At 39.7% G+C, this 21,559-nt stretch overlaps 1 protein-coding gene across 1 annotated transcript in view; it reads right to left on the minus strand.

The window, feature by feature from the left end:
* Nucleotides 1–2,571: 2,571 nt before the first annotated feature.
* xkr6b (XK, Kell blood group complex subunit-related family, member 6b) overlaps nt 2,572–21,559 on the minus strand; it is a 70,488-nt gene continuing 51,500 nt past the window's right edge. Inside the window, exons 2-3 of the mRNA XM_036581660.1 lie at nt 5,482–5,678; nt 2,572–3,610 (exon numbers count right to left, since the gene is read on the minus strand). Of these exons, the coding sequence (XP_036437553.1) occupies nt 2,637–3,610; nt 5,482–5,678 (1,171 nt within the window). The 3' untranslated portion in view covers nt 2,572–2,636. The remainder of the gene's footprint in view (nt 3,611–5,481; nt 5,679–21,559) is intronic.

Consider the following 21,559-nt stretch of genomic DNA (forward strand, 5'->3'; position numbering starts at 1 on the left):
GGAGGATGGAGAAAGGAATGTTTAGAGATAACTGTGATTGGTTGAGAGGCATGTCAATCATAATTTTGCAAACAGTCAATCAAAGGTTTCACTTACAAACATAAACCCAAGCCAAAACAATTTGAGAACCTTTATTTTTAAGACTGTAGGCTGTAGCATAAACCTGGTAGACTACCTTCCCAGAAGAAATACTGATTAAGAGCTGTGACTAAAACTATAAAGTAATACCAGACCAAGCTGAAGTCTTGAAGCTATCCAGAAACTAGCATGAAAGACTCTAGCATGACACAGTTCTCTATGCTAATTTCAAACTGGAAACTCAAGTTTCTAAACAAGAGGGTTTGGGAGATTTATTTGCATTGTTAACTAGTGGAAATTATGAAACATTGCAAATGGTTTCCTGTCCCATTTGACCTTCAATCCCTTAGGCCAGTTTATGAACCCAGGCTGCTGTCTTGTGATATAACCTTTGCATCAGAGTTTTCCCAATCACGCTTACATAATAGGGGTGTAAGGGCCAAAGCAGCAACCAAGGATGGAGCCAAACTACTGGACACCAGATCCAGCCATCAGTAGAATAGAAATGTGTGCATGAACACACACACATACGTATACATCATTGTTTGTCCAGTCATTCTTTTCCATCCCTGGCAAAAACCCATCACCCCTTCCATTACAACCAGTCTGAGATCACAGCAGGCACAAAGGGGTCTGTAGTAGCCCATGTCTCCATTTTTGTGGTGAACCTTGGCATCCCATATTCGTATTTGTACTTATTACGCTGCTGAGACAAATTATATTACAAACAAAATGTTAAAGGTTATATATAGCACATTATCAGAAAAATCAGAAAACAAAAAAAAAGTTTTCTGTTGTGCAACTGAGAATAAAATATGTGCACTGACATCAGTCCCTGTGGCAAACTCATCACAAGCCCCAAAAAATGGATGGAGAATACCACATTCACTTTCAGATTCACGCTTTTCTCAAAGGAGGCGAAGTGCTCTATGTACAGGAAATTGACGATAATGCGGCAGGGCTTTGTTCCAATTATTTTGCAAAAGAGAAGCACCATTGAAACACTCACACGTTGGCTGGCACATATCGAGAACCCAATTACTCATCAAAGTGCGCAGCCTTGGCATGCATTCTTTAGAGTAAAAATCAGGTGATTTAAGGTAAAGTAACCTTTTCTTTTGTGATTATTACAACGCACACCAACATATAAAGGAATATGCCTTCTAATGAAAAAACGATAGTAAGAATAGTTTGTCGTTTACAAAGTTTTTTTCCACTCAAAGTCTATTTTCAACTACAGTAAAATGGGTATAGAGGCCAATTTCATCTGGAACCTTCAATTGAGTAGGGAATGATGGAGGATTCTTAGAGATTAATGCTAGCACCACATTTTGCAAGGATTTCATTTTCTGTTGTAAGCTGTAATATAATACCAAAACCAATGTGATTTATTAGGATTTTTTTTTTCATCTCTAGCTACTGTTTTGATAAAACCCTGCTCCTTCCAATCTTTGGGAACTTCTCATTCACAGAATTTGTTTAAAAAAAAATACATACACTTCATAAGCCTTTAGCCATATATGCAAAATATCTCATCAGTTGTGCTATCATTTACAAAGAATACAAAAAATATGTGTAAAATGGGCCAAATGTAAACACTCATGCTCTGCATTCACACATACAACTCAGACCAGTAGACCTCACTCCACTAATGGGTAAAGTATGAAAAAATGTAAAGGCATTTAATACAGATACCTTAAGGCCTTCTTATTCAGTAAAATGCCTCTGGCAGTGTTATTTGCCCATACCTACACAACAATTGTAGCATAATGTGATTACTTGTAATATGGGGATTGTGTACTTTTTAGATTTAATTGCAAATGTAAATTAAATCCACTAACATGTAAACATCTAACATATATCCATAAAGCAGCACACAGTTTTATTTATATGAAAGTTAGCAAATTTTCTTTGAGACTTTAACGAGGGTCAGTAAAGAGCTATTTAGAAACTTTCGCCCTCTTATCCACTGAAAGGATGAAGAGAGGTGGAAAACGTGCTGCTGGTTGAGTGTGCTTTTGTTTTGCAAACAAATGTGCTTTTCAGGATTGTTTGGTTGGTGTTGATTATTTGTTGGTTATTGGCATCAAACCATATTTATAGTCTTCACAATCACTCATAATCATCTTAGGCACAAAATAGTTACCAGAAACCCAAAAGAAGACAATGAGTACTATGGTCCTCCATCATTCCCATGCGGCTTTGCACATCTCAGAGCTGACAGGGACATGGACGCCATCAATCGTACATGTCAGTAGAACACTCACACCGTAACAAGGGCCCAGCTTAAGAAATGCTGAATTTCGGACTTTATACCTTTTCTGCAATAGGTTTTTTTGTTCTCTGTATTTGTGAAAATAAATGTTGATTCTCTGTTTAGACTCTTTTTAGACCTTTGATATACTGTAATAGCTTGACAGAATAACTGAATCAAACAGAGGAAAAATAAGCACCAAATGGAGAGAAGTGAAGCAAAGAGTGAATGAGAGGAGAGAGAGGCTGAGAGAGAGAGAGAGAGAGAGAGAGAGAGAGAGAGAGGATGGCAGCAGAGACTGCCTTTATAGGGAGGACTCGTACTGGAGCAGCTCGTAGAGGAGAGGCCCATCCCTGTACCTGATGCCCACTGCGTTGGGGCTGATGTACTGGAGGATATTTATGGTTCGACGGAGGCGTCGGTCCACAAAGTGCGCATCCCAGGCTGGGTAGCGCTTCCTGGGCATGTCAATCTTTATGAGGGGGCCCTCAGGCCGAATGGGTCTACCTGCTTCATCAGTGGGCTCTGTGGACCTCACTTGGAATACAGGCAGGCAGGTGTCCGTGGCAGTCTCCTCTGGCTCTCCGTAGTCCCCTGCAGCCATGCCCCGCGTGGGAGTGGCCTGAGAGCCCCGAGGCCCTGGGGTAGGGGCCATAGGCTCAGCCTCTGGAGGCAAGGGGAGGCCCCAGAGGAGCTCAGCGCAACAGGAACTGGCCAAGACCCTCAGCCTGGGCCCCATAGGGTGCAAGACCCCATAGTAGAGGATCATGCAGGCCACTCCTAAAGCGAAGCACAGGAAGACGCCGCAGAGGACGGAGGCGGCATAGGAGTCGGTGGTGGTCGGGTCTCTGTAGGCATACCACAGGGCAGTCAGGACCGTGTTCTCCACCAGCACCAGTGAGTAATAGGCCACCATTCGGTATCGGGTCCTGCCTTCCTTGACATTGAACCAGCAGAAGACGTAGACCACGCCGACCACCATGTTGAAGAGCACCTCCTCCCACTTGGACATGCAGAAGTCGGTGCCACCGTGGATCACCCAGAAGGCCATGGCACACCAGTGCAGCACCACGAAAATGCCAAAGTAGAGGTGGAAAACCGAGGCAAAGAGGGCGAAGGAGAGCGCCCGGGAGGAAATGGTGAAAAGGCGCCACAGGAGATGCACCAGAGCTCCTCGGTAGCTCATGCTCTTTTGGTCATCGCGAGAGTCGCGCAGAAGCTTGTGGTAGGAAGCCAGCACCCAAGAGAGAGAGAAGAGGGAGGCGACTGCTGACATGCCTGCAGGGGAGGGCAGGGAGGAACGAGAACAGGAAGAGAAACCGGTAAAAAGAGTAAAACTGACCAAACATATCTTTCACATGTTGGTAAAGGGGACTTCTACCAATTCTGGAGAAACTTACTGAGTCAGAATTTTTGGCCAGGGTGGTGTTAGGAATAGTCGGAGTAGTTTAATGGCTCTAAAGGTCTCTCACAAATAGATGCCTGAGATATTGTTTTAAGACAGTTTTGAAAAGGTCTTGGCCTAAAACATATCGTCGCTGTTCAAGGAAAGACAACTATCTCCAAAATGGTAACTTTACAGGAGATGGCAAAATATTCTTTACTTTTAATGTAAGATATTGTATTCCTAGTCATTTTGGAGCATTTCTATTGGTTCATTCATCATGAAATTTTCACTTGATATAAACAACAGTCACCATGTTCACAAAAATGGAGATGCATGTTTTTCTTTGGACAGCGATGATATGTTTTTAAAAGCCATTTATAGCAGAAAAGTACATGAAGGGAGTACTAATGCACAATAGCCCCCAAAGAATTTTTTATAGATTTACCACTATTTAACCATTATTAATATCACATATAAAAACTCTTTAGACACCTGTATTGTTCACTGGTGGTTTTGGATAGCAAATAAAATGGCTACATTTGCAACATTGTGACCCCTAGTTCCTATCACCACCACTGTTTAGAAATCCAAGAAGGTAAGTTTCTCTACAATAAACCATTCTAAATCAAACCATGAATTTGTTTACATCTCAACTATTAAATTACACAGAATTCCTCTTAAGGCAAATGCTCTTTACTTCAAAGGCAAAGTCAGAGAAAGGGGTGAAAAGACTAGTTTAAAATAATGGCTCACAAAGTTATGACCTGCCATAAAACCTCATATTGTATGTAGTGAGAAAAGAGTTCAGCTCAATATAAAGAAAATTAAAAATGGTCCAACCTTATATAACTCACATATTCTTTGACAGTGTATGTAGCAACTTTATATGAGTGAAATCAGCACCACTCTCTATTTCTCTATTTCACACTCAATCTTAGAGGTGTTCTCTAAGACTTACCTCTTGCTTTTGCTATGTATCGTTTTTATAGCATAGCCAAGTTTACTATTCATCCTGCTGAGCTCAGTGTTCTTCAGGATGTTCATAGAGGCATCTGCGTTGCTGTCAGTGCTGTCACCTCAAACGTGAGAAATGGTCCTACATCTCAGCCTATGTGCTGAGCAGCAGAAAAGGCTTGTCCCCACACATACACTGTTGATAATTCAAAAGTCTCAACCATGACAGTTCTTACACTTTTTTGTTGGACTCATACACAAGTCAGCTTTTTCCAGATATACAGAATGGAAAGGCAATGATGTGCCCCATCTGTACATGATTAAAATGTTTGTGACTTGTTGATGAATTGATGCAACACAAAACTGTGAGATCCAGTCATATTCATATTCTAGTTTGATTTCAAAAACAGAATTGATTAGAGAGTGCTGCAATGCATAATGTTGTTACAGAGCCTAGAGCCATACTCATGAAAAATTAAAAGGCGCCTTTTCAGCAACATTTCTAATCAGGAAACAGAATGGCTTGAGTATGCAATACAGATAAATGACACACAAAACTGCAAAGCCATCCATGTCAACTTAAAGCAAACATTGCTTCTGAAACAAGTATTTTGTACAATAGTAGCAAACTGTACAGTAGTAGTACATCATTTTAGTGCAAAAGAAATCTTTACACCTTAACAATTTAGCCAGTCACACAAACAAAGATACTGTGACATTTACATTTTCAAGACACAAAACCAGTATGACAGTAACACAATGCAGAAACATCAGTAGTCCTAGTATAGAGCCTTGGGGCACTCCTTACACTGCAGCGTCTCGGCACGGTTTTTCTGGATCATGATGCAGAGCTGGAGCACCAGCTGTGGGGCACTCTCAAGAAAGGTCTCAAGCAGCCGAAGCATGTTCACATCAGCATACTCGAACATCATAGCCCAGTAGAAACGCCGCTGGTTCTCCTTTTGCCTGCGACTCTGTATGCCAAGGTACATGGTCCGGATATACCTGCAGATCAGAGATGCACAGGAAAAACAAAGCCAACACAGTGTCAGACTGAAACTTGCATGAAATTACAGAGATTACACAAAACACATAACAAGATTTGTTTAAAAAAAAGACAAAAAGAAATATGATTGAGAGAGGCAACAACAACCAATGTAATTCCTCTTTTTTATCACTTATCCACTGAGTACTAAGATGTACAGCTTTTTGTGTAAAATACTCTCTCAAATTATCAAAATTCCTGTACAGAAAATCCACCAACCTGAAAAGATTACACTGCAGTAGTTCTCACTACTTGGCATGCTTACAGTATACAAAGTCAGTGTACCTCTTTTAATTTACATGCCTGAGGTTGTGCTAATTTATGCTGCTGCTACCAACTCTGCAATTATTGACCACCATAACAAATCAAGTTTTGACACTTTAGTTTCACTCACTAAGCTAGTAGTGCACAGACACTGCATCATTACTTCTGATGCATGCAATTATCCAATATGGCATATATGATAACAGATGACTGCCCTTTAGAGTCAGGAACATCAGCAGTGTATGATAGCTGAATCCTCACATCACTGCCTAATCAGAACAATCAGTGTCTTGGTGGACATGCAAATCGCCAATCCCTCTCTTTCTGCCCACGTTAACATTCACAATTGTATTGAAAACACAGGGTAACTAGTAGCTTTGAATGAATGAATCTGAGACAGATTCCTACAGTTACAAACCCCAGTCAAAATTCAGGTTGCATGTGGTGCATCTGGCTCATGAGGGTCCTAACAGCGCACACAAGGCCAGTGGGAGGCAGGCGTCTGTCTGGGCAGGCATGGAGACAGAGGGTTCCATGTCCCCGCCCGTCTGGAATTGATTGTCTGAAATCAGTCGGCTGGGATTTCTAGCTTAGGCAAACCTCTGAGAATTTATCACATGGTGCTACCATTTTTGGTCTCCTTCTGGTGGTCCAATTTTGGTTCTTTAGGATGCTATTGAGCAGTCATCTAATCTAAATTAGTTATCTTTGGTTAGGTGGAGTACATTGAAAAATATTATGCTCAGGTCAAGGTGAGACGAATGGTACTCACAAGCCCACCGTTCAATAAAACTAAACCGCAACTTAAAATAGTTGTGGTGAGGCCATGACACCACTAGAGGGTACAGTTCACTACCTTGCTGACCGGATCTGCTGATCTACAGCTGCAGCTGAATCTCTGTTTCTCTGGAGATTATCAAGATTTTACTGTCATCACAGCATTTCACCACAAAGCCAACAACATCAGGGGTTTATTGTTTACCAGATGTTTTGACAGAGAAGTGATATACATGCCAGTCACATTTCATGACTCCAAAATGAAAAATAATAGCAAAAAAGCAATGTGGACATACTCTTCTTGTAGCAGTGCCATGGAGTACAATGAGTACTACGAAGGCTTCTCTCTTAAAGGGTCATATCTTATATTTTTATTGTATTTTATTTTTTCCCGCTAGTCCACTTATGACATTTCTGAGGCTTTATGTACCAAAAATGGTCATAGTTCACATTTACATGACTGTTTTCCAATTGCTCTTTATCCCTTAGAATTATGCAGGCTATTTTTGGAATCTGACCTTTAAGACTTATATATGTAAATGACTTCTGATTGGTTGCCCTATATCATGCCTCATTCAAAAAGCACTCAGAGCTGAAACACTCCTTAGACCTTCATGGTGAGAATGGTGAGCGTAAACTGCTGTAGTTTGAATAGGTGGTTTGTATGTAAATGTGCTATTTTTTGTGACATCACAAAAACAATGAATTCAAAATGGGTCTCCACATATGCAATGTATGAAATGCAGAGTGAATGATTTGTTTTAACCATGTTTACATATTACATCAATCTGTTTATTTCAAAAAAGCAAAGAAAACTCATTTTTCCTTGATATTTTTTATAAATAAAATGTATTAAAACGGGTCTTTGGAGCTGTTGAATAACCAATTTTGTCGCTGTTGTGACAAAACCACATATCTACAAAATGGTCACTTTACAGGAAAAGGAAAGATTTTCTTAATTTTGAAAGGAAGATAATGAGACCAGATTTCTTCCTAATTCATTCTGAAGCAGTTGTATTTAATGGTCCATTCATAATGAATTTTTAACACATTGTAAAGGACATCTGGCATTTTCAAATTCTGTAAAACACTTTTAAAAAACATTTTTAAAAATTCTCCTTAGGGAACCAGAACTCTCTTTAAGAGTGTTCCTATTGCTTATATACTACGCTTAGCAGGGTGGGGTTAGAGTAGAAGAGATGGATAGATACGGTGCATAGCAGAATGCACGTACACACACATGCACGCACACACATCAAAGTTAGTCTCAGATGCTGCCCCGCCCCCTTGGCTCATGTCCATCCGGAGGTTGACAGCCTTGAACCCCCTCCTCTTCCCTCCATGTTCCTTTCATGTCTGCTCTTTCCATTCTGTTCATCCAATATGCTCCTTATGCTCGACTCATTCATGCCGTCTGCACTCCATGCCTGCCCTCCTCTTCCTCTCTCTGGGCCAGCCAGCCAGGCTGCTGTGATCTAACGCTGAATTGAGATCAGTTTTGCGGTGCCTCTCTCAGTGATAAGGCTTAAAGCTAGAACTGGTGAAGCTGTTTCAATATCCAAACGGATGAGTGACTTTTAGCCAGAAATGCTGCTGCAGCGACCAACAGCAGCCTCGCTTCTCTCGTGGCCATAACTGTGCCATCTGCTCGGAAACACTTGTTCACAAGAGGCTGTTCTCTGCTGCTGTTTACACACTAACTAGGCAGCTGCATGGTGGTAAAGCTGATGCACAATGCTGTTGCTGTTTGAGAAGACACAGGAACAGCTTCTTCCCTCAGTGCCTCTTTTCAATCATGCCAAAAACTAAAATGTGTGTACATTTCAAATACACTGCTGGGATTTACCGCTTCCATGTGCATAATGCTGTTTATGTGATATATAACAGACCGTACTATTTACTTATTCGTTGTTGCACATATTTTTAACAGTTGATACCTAATCTACCTCCTGCTTTCTGTTCCACTAGAAACCGTAAAATATTGCATATTTTTGTATTGTGTATATTGTGATTTTTATGTATTGGATATAAACTTTTGTCTTTGTGTGAGAACTTGCCATAAATTCCTAGAATATGAAAATGTATACTCTAAAAAGTTGTTTTTTAAATAGTTTTTACTGAGGTACCGAACAAATTGAGTAAAACAGTCCATACGCAGGTGCATTTCTGTTGTTTGTTCACAAATTATGTAGCAAGAACTTGTGTGGTTCAAGTATTTGACAGTGTTGCAATGAAATATACACCGATCAGGCATAACACTATGACCACCTCCTTGGTTCTAGGCTTATTGTCCATTTTATCAGCTCAACTTACTATATAATACTACATAGGACTGAGTATATATTAATACTATATATATTAATGTATATATTATTTTGTTAGCCCCCTTTTACCCTGTTTTTCAGTGGTCAGGACCCCCATGGACTCTCACAGAGCAGGTACTATTTGGGTGGTGGATCATTCTCAGTACTGTAGTAACACTGATGTCGTGGTGGTGTGTTAGTGTGTGTTGCGCTGGTATGAGTGGATCAGACACAGCAGTGCTGCTGGAGTTTTTAAAGACCTCAGTGTCACTGCTGGACTGAGAAGTGTGCACCAACCAAAAATATCCAGCCAACAGCGTCCTGTGACCACTGATGAAGGACTAGAGGATGACCAACACAAACTGTGCAGCAGCAGACGAGCTATCGTCTATGACTTTACATCTACAAGGTGGACTGACAAAGTAGGAATGTCTAATAGAGTGGACAGTGAGTGGACACAGCACTGCTGTGTCTGATCCACTCGTACCAGCACAACACACACTAACACTCCACCACCACATCAGTGTTACTGCAGTGCTGAGAATGATCCAACACCCAAATAGTACCTGCTCTGTGAGGGTCCATGGTGGTCCTGACCACTGAAGAACAGGGTAAAAGGGGGCTAAAAAGTATGCAGAGAAACAGATGGACTACAGTCTGTAATTGTAGAACTACAAAGTATACCTATATAGTAAGTGGAGCTGATAAAATGGACAATGAGCGTAGAAACAAGGAGGTGGTCATAATGTTATGCCTGACAGGTGTACATGCACATGTAATTTTGGTGAAAAGCGGAGTCCCCCCACCCCACCCTTTCGAAAACAAAACATATCATAAAATGTTGCCTATAGACTAACAACTGAAAGCTTTGCCATATTAATAGGGGTGAAACAATACACGAAGCCTATGATTTGATTCAATGCACGATGCTGGATTCATGCTTCAATATTCTCATGATATGTTGAAATTGAATGAAGAAAAATGGTTACTGTGTCCAGCTGTTGCATTTTATATATATATATATATGTATATATATATATATATATATATATATATATATATATATATATTCCACAATGCTCTGTCACATTTCCATGATGCACATTTTCATAGTGCAGTATCCAGGGTTCAATGCATGCAATCATTTTTGTTACTTATTCACAATATAAACTCTTTCAAAGTAGATGTAAATATTACAAACATTTGCCAAATAGGTATGCCAAAAAGTATGTGAACACCTGACCATTACACATATATGAGCTTGTTGGACATCCCATTCCAAATCCATGAGCATTAATATGAAGTTGCCCCACTTTTGCAGCTGTAACAGCCTCAGCTTTTCTGGGAAAGCCTTCCACAAGATTTTGGAGTGTGTCTGTGGGACTTTATGCCCATTCAGTTGAAAGAGCATTTGTAAAGTCAGGCACTGATGTTGCATGAGAAGGCCTGGCTCACAGATGGTGTTCCAATTCATACTAAAGGTGTTCAGCGGTGTTTAGATCAGGGCTCTGACCCATTCTACAGCCAGTGTTTTTCTATGAAGATTGCCTGGCTGTGTGCTTGATTTTATACCCCTGTTATAAATGACTATAGCTGAAACACCGGCATGCAATGATTAGGAAGGGTGTCCACATACTTTTGGCCATACAGTGTATGATGAATTGTGGATATTAATTTTATTACAATTTAATTATTTATGTTGTTATACAGCTTTTTCAGTCATTTTAACATCTACAGCTGCATTCATTATTCTGGACTCTTCTAACATGTATTCATAGTGGCCTATCAATTATTTGAAATCTGTTAAATGAAATGTCCTACAATCATTGTATATTTTCTTTTCTGCATATTAAAAGCACTTAATTTGAATTTTTGAATGGGGATTGCAAATTTCTAAATGTTAGTGCATATTTAAAAATATAAATATAGCATATTATAATATAAATTGTCACAGTCTGAGCAAAACCTCGAGATTTGAAATTATGCGAAAATATGAAAAATGAAGATGGATGAATGAAGATTTTGTCCCAGCAGTGACAATATATTACTTTATTTGCAGCATCTATTCAAAGTATTTATAAATGCATGCATATCACCTCCTTTTATTCCTACAATTATATAGATTATGAGATGGAAGGCAAAAACTGATTCTAGATCAGTATTTTGTTTTTCTCTGAAAAGTGTACACCCACAGTCCACTGTGCCAATACACACTCAGCATGTGCAGGGAATTTCCTTCTCTCTCCTGTACTTCAGGTAATGTTTACGTGAACGGCTGAACTGAAACACAGCACTAAGGACAATGTCTTGCTCATTGCTCTGTCTGCTTAGAAATACAGCAGTTACAGTCTGCATGTTCCACAGCTTAGATATTTTTCTCTTTTGTGTGTATTTGTAATAAAACGAGGTGATGGATTTCATTATTTTTTTTCAAGCTATTTCATTATTTATTATTATTATGTCCATCAAGATTTCTAAAACAAAAGCCTTTGTCAGTCGTGACCTACCCATAGCCATTATCTCTTTGCATCTTTTTGAGTTCCACATGAAATTATTTCTAAATGATACTTGACTCCCTGCCTTTTCAAGGGAGCACATCTTTAGAAATTCCTCACTAGAGTGTTTTTTGAATGCTACGTAATCTCTCCCTGCCACTCTGCACTCAGATGTAGCTAATTAGAGCCATAATCATCTTTGTGTTTGTGGCAGAGCGTAATGGCTGCAATCGGAGCTGGTAATTATGGAGAAGTGAGAGGAACATTTGGTGGCAAACACCACTAACAACAGCAACAAAAAAATTCATTGTGCACTCTAGCAAAGCACATTATCTTCGGGAGAGTAAATTCTCCGCAAACTACATGAAGTCTCAGTGCATCAGAATGAGGAAGTCACATAAGTGTCCTTTTTTCCCGCTCCCTTTTTCTGCCACTTGAAATTCTCTCGTTCACCACTGCATGCCCTTGAAGCACTCTCGGATTTAACTCATGCTGCTATAAAAGTCAAAAAGCCGCCTGCCCACGAGTCAGCGCTGGGGAATCTGTGCAGGAACAGAAGAGTCTGGTTCATGATAATGATGTGAGGCCACTCAAGCGAAGACAATAACTTAAAGACGGACAGAAATAGCCTGGACTTAGCTATGGCTGTGTCACAGCGAGAGAAAAGAAAGCCACAGCTCACATTTTGGTTTAAGCCTTTCCATTGACATCATTCAACATGAGCAAATTCCTCTGGGTTAGCACCATATGGTGAGCTGGGGCAGGCCTTTTATGCCGGCTTCTATCATGCTCATGTTGCCTAGTATGGACCATCTTCAGCGCACAGCATGAAATAATCTGTAAAATATGTCTGTTTATGGGGTGATCAACCATGACTGATTGCCTATGACAAGTACATGTGACAAGCTGACAATCTGTCATCATTTCTGAATGTGGCAAGCCCTTTTTTAAAACTTGCATTTCACCACTCCTTTATACAAGGCAGAGGTCATTTCTGAATGTTGCGCATAAACCCTTGTGTGGAGTATGAACTGATACTGCATGTGCACATCATAATCTTCTATGTCAGAGTAAGATCCAACAAAGTCTTTGGTGCCACAGCATTGGCAAAATCCAACAAGAGGAACAAACGACTGCCAGGCTTTGTCTCTATGGCAGAAATAGCGCTTTAGCTCCTGTTACGCTAGTCACCCATACAATTTGCTAACTGTGGGAGACAGCTAGAGGAGTGGCAGAGCATTGGTGAAGAGATTGGAGGTGATGTTTCGGGCCAAGTGCGAAGAGGCGTAGGGCAGGTCAGCCTAAAATGTTTCTCTCCAAAACTAGCCTGGTTTACTATGCATGAGCCTGTTGGCTCTCAGAATATTTACCACAGAACATGGCCTTGGAATGCATGCAGCCAACCAGACCATGAAGAAAGAGTCTTGTGGAATACAGGCAAAGGACACTTTGACTCCATTTACTCCTGATCATTACATGCAACTTGTATCCTGAATTGTGTCCTGATAAGAGTTTAACCGCATGGATTGGACTGAAATTCAATAGCTATAATATGCAAACCAGCTCATAGCATGACAATCAATTGCCTGTGTTGTTCCTTGCTTCTGTTTTTGTCCTATTTGATTCAAAAAACGTTTGTGTTGCCACACAAAAACTGCAACAATAATTGCATACTGTTAGAGAAAGGCTTCAACTTTGCCAGTCATGGACTTCTGAAGTTGTGCGTCACTCTGTAGTCAGAATCATGTTCATATTAGGAATTATAAGCAAGCTCTTACTATGGGACACTGTCATTTTCTGTGGTAAACAAAAATTTGGTTAAAAAAAACATTTTGTTCTGTGCACGTTTCCCCTCAAAGTGGGACTCGATCCTCTGATTTATAAGGTTGTTTAGCAGTCAAAATATGAATAATGTCCATGTTACAATCAAGCTAACACTCATGCATTTAAATGATGTCACATGCAAGTTAGCGTACTATTAAATGTCAACACTATTATATAACAACACCAGATGCTCAAACTCTAGGCTACTACTGCCTAAGGAACCCAATTACCACATTCGACAAAGTTTGCTGGTTTGCATACATTTTTAGTGAGGTTGGCAGTCTTATGATGTCAGTTCAATATGTGCTAGTGTCTGCTTGCATGTAGCAATATTTATATTTCAACATCTCAATGACTTCATAATTCAAAAGATCCAGTGACATTCAGAGGAAAAATGTACAGCAAATGTGAGAGCTTTGGAACATCTTTGTTATTACAGAGCTCAGTAGTAGTGATTTTCAAAAATGGCTTTTTTCCCATTGAGGAATCTGCTTTGACATGGAGTTCCTACTATGGGCATGACACTGACTACTAAGGTCATGGCATCGAATTACATGCTTTACGATGTAATATATTGGGAGGGGTCTTCAGATTTAGACTGGAGATACAAGTATATTTACACTTGACCATCTCCTGAAGTGGCTTTAGTAACTGTATTTAAATCAGTTTTTAACGCTGCTTCTGTGCATTTACACCTGCATTTTAATGTAGATAATCTCTATCCAGACATCATCTTGATATCATGAACAATTAGGTGTAAAAAGGGTCTTTGTGTTAGAATGACCAACACGGCTACATCCTCCGGTGACATCACACTTTAGATCTTTGACAAGAGGCTTAGCGCAGGGCAATGAGAGGGATGAAAGAAAGAGTGTTAGAGAGATCAGGAATGGAAGATGAGAGTATGAGAGCAGCAGGGAAGGAGAAGGGAACTGAGAGAGAAGAGGAAAACTATGGATCAATAGCTCAGGCCTTTCAAGAGCTGCATCATAACCCGAGGTAACATCTGGCATTCACTGACATTTTCTGTTAGTCTTGTAAATGTCAGGGGTGCTAGGAGACAACACCCCCCAAAACACGCACACCTCTCTTACTCTCCCAAAATAATGTTGGATTTGAATGCAAAGCAAGATCCTCATTTAACTCTAGGCTTTGCACTTAATATTTCTCAAAGCAATGTTTCGTATAGGCTGTAAATTAGCCTGAATTTCCAGGCAACACTTCTGCCAGGGCATGCTGCCTAACTGAAATTAAACCAGCACTGCTGTTTAAGAGAAAGTGGACCATGCTTTAATACATTCCTGCCAGTTTTGTCCAGTGAAACAAAAAACAATGATGTTGAATTTACTGATGTGATTTGAGTCTTTTTTTTTTTCTGATGCACACAGCCAATTTCTCTACAATCAAATCCACACTGAAACATCATATGTAGAGCTCACTGCTGAGCCAAAGACAACTAGAATCAAGATAGAGAGCCGAATCAAAATGAATGGGCAGATGAGATAAATTAAATTTGATTACTAGCCTACTGTGGGATGAGTATCTTTTTCCACAGATGCAATTAAAGGGAAAAATCCATTACTCTTACAAACATAACTATGTTAACAGTTATATTAATACAATAAATACACACACAGACACATGAGTTAAGGCGGCATGACGTGGATAGAATTTTATATTGTGATTATAGTGCTATATATTGCAAGTGTGATAAGTGTAATTAGAGCAAAGCAAATTATTAAAAGTTTGATACATTTTTATTCAATAATAATTTATTACTCTGACTTTCAATATGTTCAATACTTTCAATTCTTTTTTCAAAAATAAAGGTTGACATTGTATTTTACCTACATTCTTAAAAATAAAGGTGCCCCTAAGGGTTTTTTAAAGCAGTGCCATAGCAGGAGAATTTTTGCTTCACAAAACGACCTTGCAATTAATGATTCTTTAAAAAGGATTTTTTTGTAAATGAGATGTGTGAGTGTGAAGGTTGATGTTTAAAGAACACCCTCAGAACAGAAATCACTGTTTATTTAGCTACTTATTTGGTTTACTTTTTAAGCTGTAAAAATTTTTTTTTCTGCGTTAAAATCAATGATCCATGATTTGTGTTAATACTTTTTTAGTAATGCTGAATTTTTTTAGTAATGCTTAAATGAATAACTAGCTCATCACACTGATTTATCAGTCTACTCAGGCTTTAGCAGCAACTTCAGTATTTGTAAAGAGGCAGTGTTTCGAGTTTGTCTTTACACACTGTGCCCAGATTAGATAAAATAGTTACTAAACAGGCATGGATTGTGGTTATTTTAAAGATGCTATATTTAGTCATATTATTGCCAGACCACCTGGCGGGCAGGGCTAGAAGAGGCATTTTCAGTTGCATGCGCAAGGAGTGTAGTTAGTCCTCAGTTGGCCTGCCTTTATCCAATGTAAGAAGAACAATATGGCAAAGAAGAAGAAAAAGTAACATAGCTAGCATTAGCTCGCATGCAGTGTAGTAGGGGCAGCTGCAGCGAGGGGAGGTAGCATTAAGTAAGCTAAATACCACAGCCTTAGCTTGCCTAACACTATGTAGCATGAGAAGCCACAATTTGAGTGCTGCCCCAGGCTTGATTGTAAAAATGCACATACTGCTGCAGGCTTCCTAAAAGTAATACTGAACCTACAAGTGCAGGGTGTGGAGTCTCAGGGGTGTCATGTACTGACAACTGTCCCCACCTCACTTTTAAAATGGCTGCTCCACCCCGGCGTTATTTATCAAAAGTTGAAGAGGAGAGAGAGTCCGGCAAAAACAGGCTTGACTGGTCTTGTTGTTTGGTATCAAGCATTGTGATGTTACAGTTGGTATTGATACTAATACAAAATTTTGGTATTGTGACAATCCTAACAGTGATATGCCTTGCAAAATATTAAAATACACTGATATAATAAGATTGATGCCAAGCATCTCACCAGTGATCCATTCAGAGAATTTGCCCCTTTAAACTCATTTAAATCTGCAACCAGAGGAGTTACAAGTCTGGCCAAGATGGCCAGAGTGAAACATATCAGTATATAGAAAACAGCTTTCTGTGTGCTTCTGTGTTTTCTATCACTGTGTAAAAGATACACAAGACTTCCTTTATTGTTGGATCTCCTATAATTATTTTCTGCGTGACAATATGACCATATTCAGAGCACAATTTAGACTGGTAAAAGCTTATTATTGTTTTGTTTAATTAGAGTAATTATAAAAAAACTTCTGATGTGTGACATTTTCAAATTCATGTATTTTACTGTTCAAAAAGGCAGTTTGTGACACAACCTTATAAAGCTAGATTAATCAGCAAAAAAGCCACATTATTGCATCAGTCTTAAAGGGTTCTAGTACTCATTTACATGATATCAAAATTGCAGAACACAGTATTACGATATTGTGTATCCCTAACAAACCACACACACAATCACAACCACACAAGCAGCAACGTACAACAGGTTTCCCCCCACGCAACCATCCTGTCAGATCTGGGTGTGTAGTCAATGTGAAACCCCTGTCTGGCTCTCCTCGCGGCGCCGTGGCCTAGAACATGGCTCCCCATGAATTATTCGTGCTGAGATCATAGCGCTCACTCACGCCTCGTTAGCTAGCCTACACTTGGCCTAGCCGTGCCAGGTCATGTCTGAGCACTCTGCCTGTCTGCCCGTCTGTGCCACTGATACAGCCCATTTCCTGCCGCGCCCACGCGCTAACGACTAATGATTCACCAAGGCATACGCCGCATTGTTTCTGCTTAATTAACTCCTGCTTGAAGACCATGCATTGTTTGGATGGAAATGAAAGGCCGTCAAAGCATGAAAGGTGAAGTGGATGTGCACACGCACACACACAAACAAAAAGATGCACACTGGCAGACACTTGTGTACGAATGCGCTCAGGTTCTTAGCTGAGCTGTGGAGGAACTCAGCTAACTAGCTATCTGACAGTTTGACAGGCGAAGCTGAAGATGCTCTTGTTCCTCTCCAGCGCTGAAGACAATGTGATGACTGCAGCACTCCTCATCTGTGCTCTGCAGATTCCAGCAGCCATAATGGCCGCTATACATCTGTAATGGAGTTATCAGGTGTGGTAGGAGCTACCTCTGCTGCATGCTGCAGAATAGAGCTGCGTGATACTACCATTGCGATTATAATGCTACATATTGCAATCGAGACATGCCTTGCAATATAATTGCACCATTGAATCAATAATTATAGACAAGCCGATTTTGACCCATAAGCAGCTGAACAATGGAGCAAGTGGAGCATTTGCAACTCAACTTACAATGAAGTGGGGAGCAAACTTGTACTTTCAGTGAAGGCAGTGAACAAATATACAGACACTTTTGTTTTTGTTACTAAAGATACTCTCAGTACAAATACCTACTGCAAATTTACACACAGTGCTTTTTGACTTTGTACTTATAAATATGAACAAAAACTATGTTTTCATGAATGTCGTTTTATGAAAAACACAGATTCATGCTTTCTTCAATGACGTGTAACACCCGAGTACTGTTTGCAAAGAAGCAGGCCCAAATCATCATGCTCTCACCTCTGTACTTCACTGTGGATATAGTGTTATTGGAATCAACCCTTCTTTCTCTAAATATGACGAGCTGAATTATTTAATGAGTTCCATTTTTGTTTTGTGCATTGTTCCTAACTAGTTCTGATTTGTCTAATTGCTAATGTGCACATTTTAGACATGCACATCTGTGTTTCTCTTTTAGCAGAGGAATTTTGTGTGAATGTAGGAATGGAGATGACGGCAGTTCTCAGTGTCCCTGCTGCTTTCAGGTCATCCTGCAATTCTTTTAAAGTGAATGCTGGCTTCTCTCTTCCCTGCCTTATCATTAGTCTGAGAGAATTCTTGCATGGTGCAGTTGTCTGGGGACCATTGGTTGTATATAGGTACAAAGTAGTTAACAGACATTATGCATGTAAATTTGAAGTGGATATATAAACTTGAAGTATCTTGAATTACAAAAACAAAGAGTCTGAATTCTTGTTTCCCCTCACTGTAATTTCATAGGCACAAGTTTAACACAATTATATTTTCATGTAATTTCATTAGTCCCCTTTAAAACAAAACTTTCATCTAAGAGCAAATGCAGTAAAGATTCCTCAGCTAGGCACTGAGCGTCTAGTGGCCAGAATATTAGACTGGTGATTTGGGAGAGACAGACAGTGTGGTGGGACCGAAGCACAGACAAAAACAAAAAGATGGGTTTAATATAGTGTGTATTATTTACCTTGGCAAAGCGGCAGAGATTTTTTTGCTGTAAAGAATTTTAGTATCTTGCAGTCAGTAGCAAAGTGACAGCTATCATATTACATACGCTAATCTAATAAGTTAGCTAGCTAGATACACTAACTAATGCAGTGACGTCTTTAGGTAATGTTAGTTAGATAGCTAGCTATAAAACACAGTTTTTGCCAGAATTTTTAGGATTATTTGAAAGTCTGAGTCATCAAAAACTTGCAACTGTCTGCAATTAGTTGTCTTGTTCAGTGTAGTACAGCAAGCATTATCCTGGCACTAAATCAGGTGCCTTTGCTTTTCAAAACATTTGCATACCTTGACTCATCCCAACATGTACAGAATCAATCATCCAGAACTGGCATTGGTCAAAATGTTCACAGCACACAGTATACAACTCAAATGGTTGGAAGGCTCATTTAAAATTGCAGCCCTCTGCAAGATCACATTGCAAAGGACAATATTGAGATAACAATATATTGTTTTATTAGAGATCTCAGTAGTTAGTCACTGTGCTCAGATCCATAATACATTTCCATAATAACTCATCTTTATATGCAACTAAACTGGGAATCTTACTATGGACATCCAAGACTGAGAGCTGTCTCAGTTTTGAAGTTGTGAATAACTACAAATCCCATTTCCAGAAAGGGCAACGCTGCACCTTCAGCTGATAAAAGTTTGGATGGATTTTGTTTTTGGCATGGAAAGCTCAACATTCATTTTGCCCAAAACTAGCTGAAACATGGACTCATCTGACTACAGCACACATTTCCACTGTCTTTTGTTCCATCTGATATGAGCTTGGGCCCAGAAAACTTGTCGGTGTTTCTGCAAAGAAATCATGTAGGGCTTTCTTCTTGCGTAATAATTTCAAGTTGCATTTCTTCATGCAACAGTGGACTGTGTTAATGACAATGTTTTTCCAAAGTGCACCCAAGCCCATGTGACTATATTTTACACATTAGCATGATGGTTTCTCATGCAAAGCCCTCTGAGGTCTTCAACTGTGGTTTCTGGCCTTGCCCTGCCTTCTGGCCTTGCCCTGAATCTTTTTACAATATAATGTATGGTAGATGGCAAAAGACCTAAATTGTTTGCAATCTTTTATTGAGAAATGTTCTTTTTGAACTATTTGACAATTCTCTCATGAAGTTAGGCACAAGGTGGTGAGCCAAGACCCATCTTTGCTTGCAAAGACAAAGCCTTTAGTGGACGCTCCTTTTATACCTAAACATCATACCCTCACCTTGTGGAATGTTTCAAAATGTTGTAACTTCAATATTCTATTAAATTTTCACTCTTATTTTGTCCCAACAGTGTGTTGCAAGCATTAAAGTCAAACCCTTGTCAGTCAAATAAAGGTTTAGGAGAATTTATAAATATTTTTGTTTTTATTGCATTTTACAAAATGTTAGAAATTTAGGGGGAAAAGCTGGTATGTATTATAATTGTTTTCTGGGCCAGAGCTATCTCATGTCTCCTTTTTGTCTAATGCTACTTCGATTAATAATTTTAGTAGAAACACCATTAAGCCTCCTGAGCTATCAAAGAGCAACTTCTGAGCAATGAAATTTTCCTCTAGGTGAGCAGAGGGCTGTTTATTTGAAGAGAGTGCTGTGGGCGAAGGGTGGTATATCTGATATCTGCCTAAGTATGTGTGTACATGTAATTGATGGGAGGGGAGTGTGTGTGTGTGTGTGTGTGTGTGTGTGTGTGTGTGTGTGTGTGTGTGGAATTGGGCTCAGATGAGTCACTCAGTGAGTCACTCAGTGAAGGTGAGGGGGAACACTTACCCAGGGTGGAACACTGCTGAGACTGTCAATGAGGTCTGCTAACACTACCTGTTGTGAGAGCAGCAATTCCAGACCACCTTTTGTTTTTCTTGACTTTTATGCTTTGTTTTGTAAAGAAATCCTCTAACATACTTCTGAGACCACCCTGGCTTTCCAGTCTTCTCTTCTCTTCTCTTCTCTTCTCTTCTCTTCTCTTCTCTCAGCCTCTCTTGTTCAATCTTCTCTTTTAAAGATTTTCATCTCTTTTCAGGTTCTCTCTCATTATGCACAGTATCTCCGGCTCTCTGCGTCTGAAGTATTTATAGCCACAGTCCTATTCACCGTGAGGTAGAAACACACAAATGGCTTGGAATTCAATTTGAGCTTTTATGAAAGTGTGACAGGGCCAGATTTAGAGGCAGCCAGTCCTCCCTGGAGGAAGCAAGAAAATGCCTCCCATTACATCAGCGTGCAGGAGACAGTGTGGGCCTAAACGCTTCCCAATGGGACACAAAAGGCTTTCCATGTCTCAGGGAGGGCCACAAAACTTTTATGACAGAGGGCACAATGATTCATGGATGCCTGAGAATAGGCCTTAAATCTGCAATGCCAACAAAAAGTGAAGCTCCAGCCATTGCTTTAGCACAATATACTTGTGATTATATGATGCTGAATCAGGGAGTGAGGCCTTTGGGAGTGACAGTCACATTTAATCACTGATCATATGTAAAAATTGACCATATCAGCAGGACTGCTGTATTCAAATCATAAAAATAGGTAATAATGAAGCAGTCCTAAAAAAATCTGAATGCAAAAACTAAGTTTCTGAAATCCAATCAAACAGGAGACTTTCAACACAGCACGAACCAAGTGTCACAGGATGCTAAGTGTGATATGGAACTGTTACACTGATACACTATTTACAAGTACATAAAGGCTGTATGGTGCTGTAAAGGACATATTACCAGTTGCTGACTTATGTGAATGTTTCAGGAACATCGCTCGATTTTGTTCGAAGTGTGTACAATTACAAATCCATATGGTTCTGTAATGTGATGGGAAACAGACACAAGTATTCAACCAGGTTATGGCTTTGTTTCTGGATTAGTAACCATACCCCAC

The sequence above is a fragment of the Colossoma macropomum genome, unplaced genomic scaffold (assembly GCF_904425465.1).
Source record: "Colossoma macropomum unplaced genomic scaffold, Colossoma_macropomum, whole genome shotgun sequence".
NCBI classification, from domain to species: Eukaryota; Metazoa; Chordata; class Actinopteri; order Characiformes; family Serrasalmidae; genus Colossoma; species Colossoma macropomum.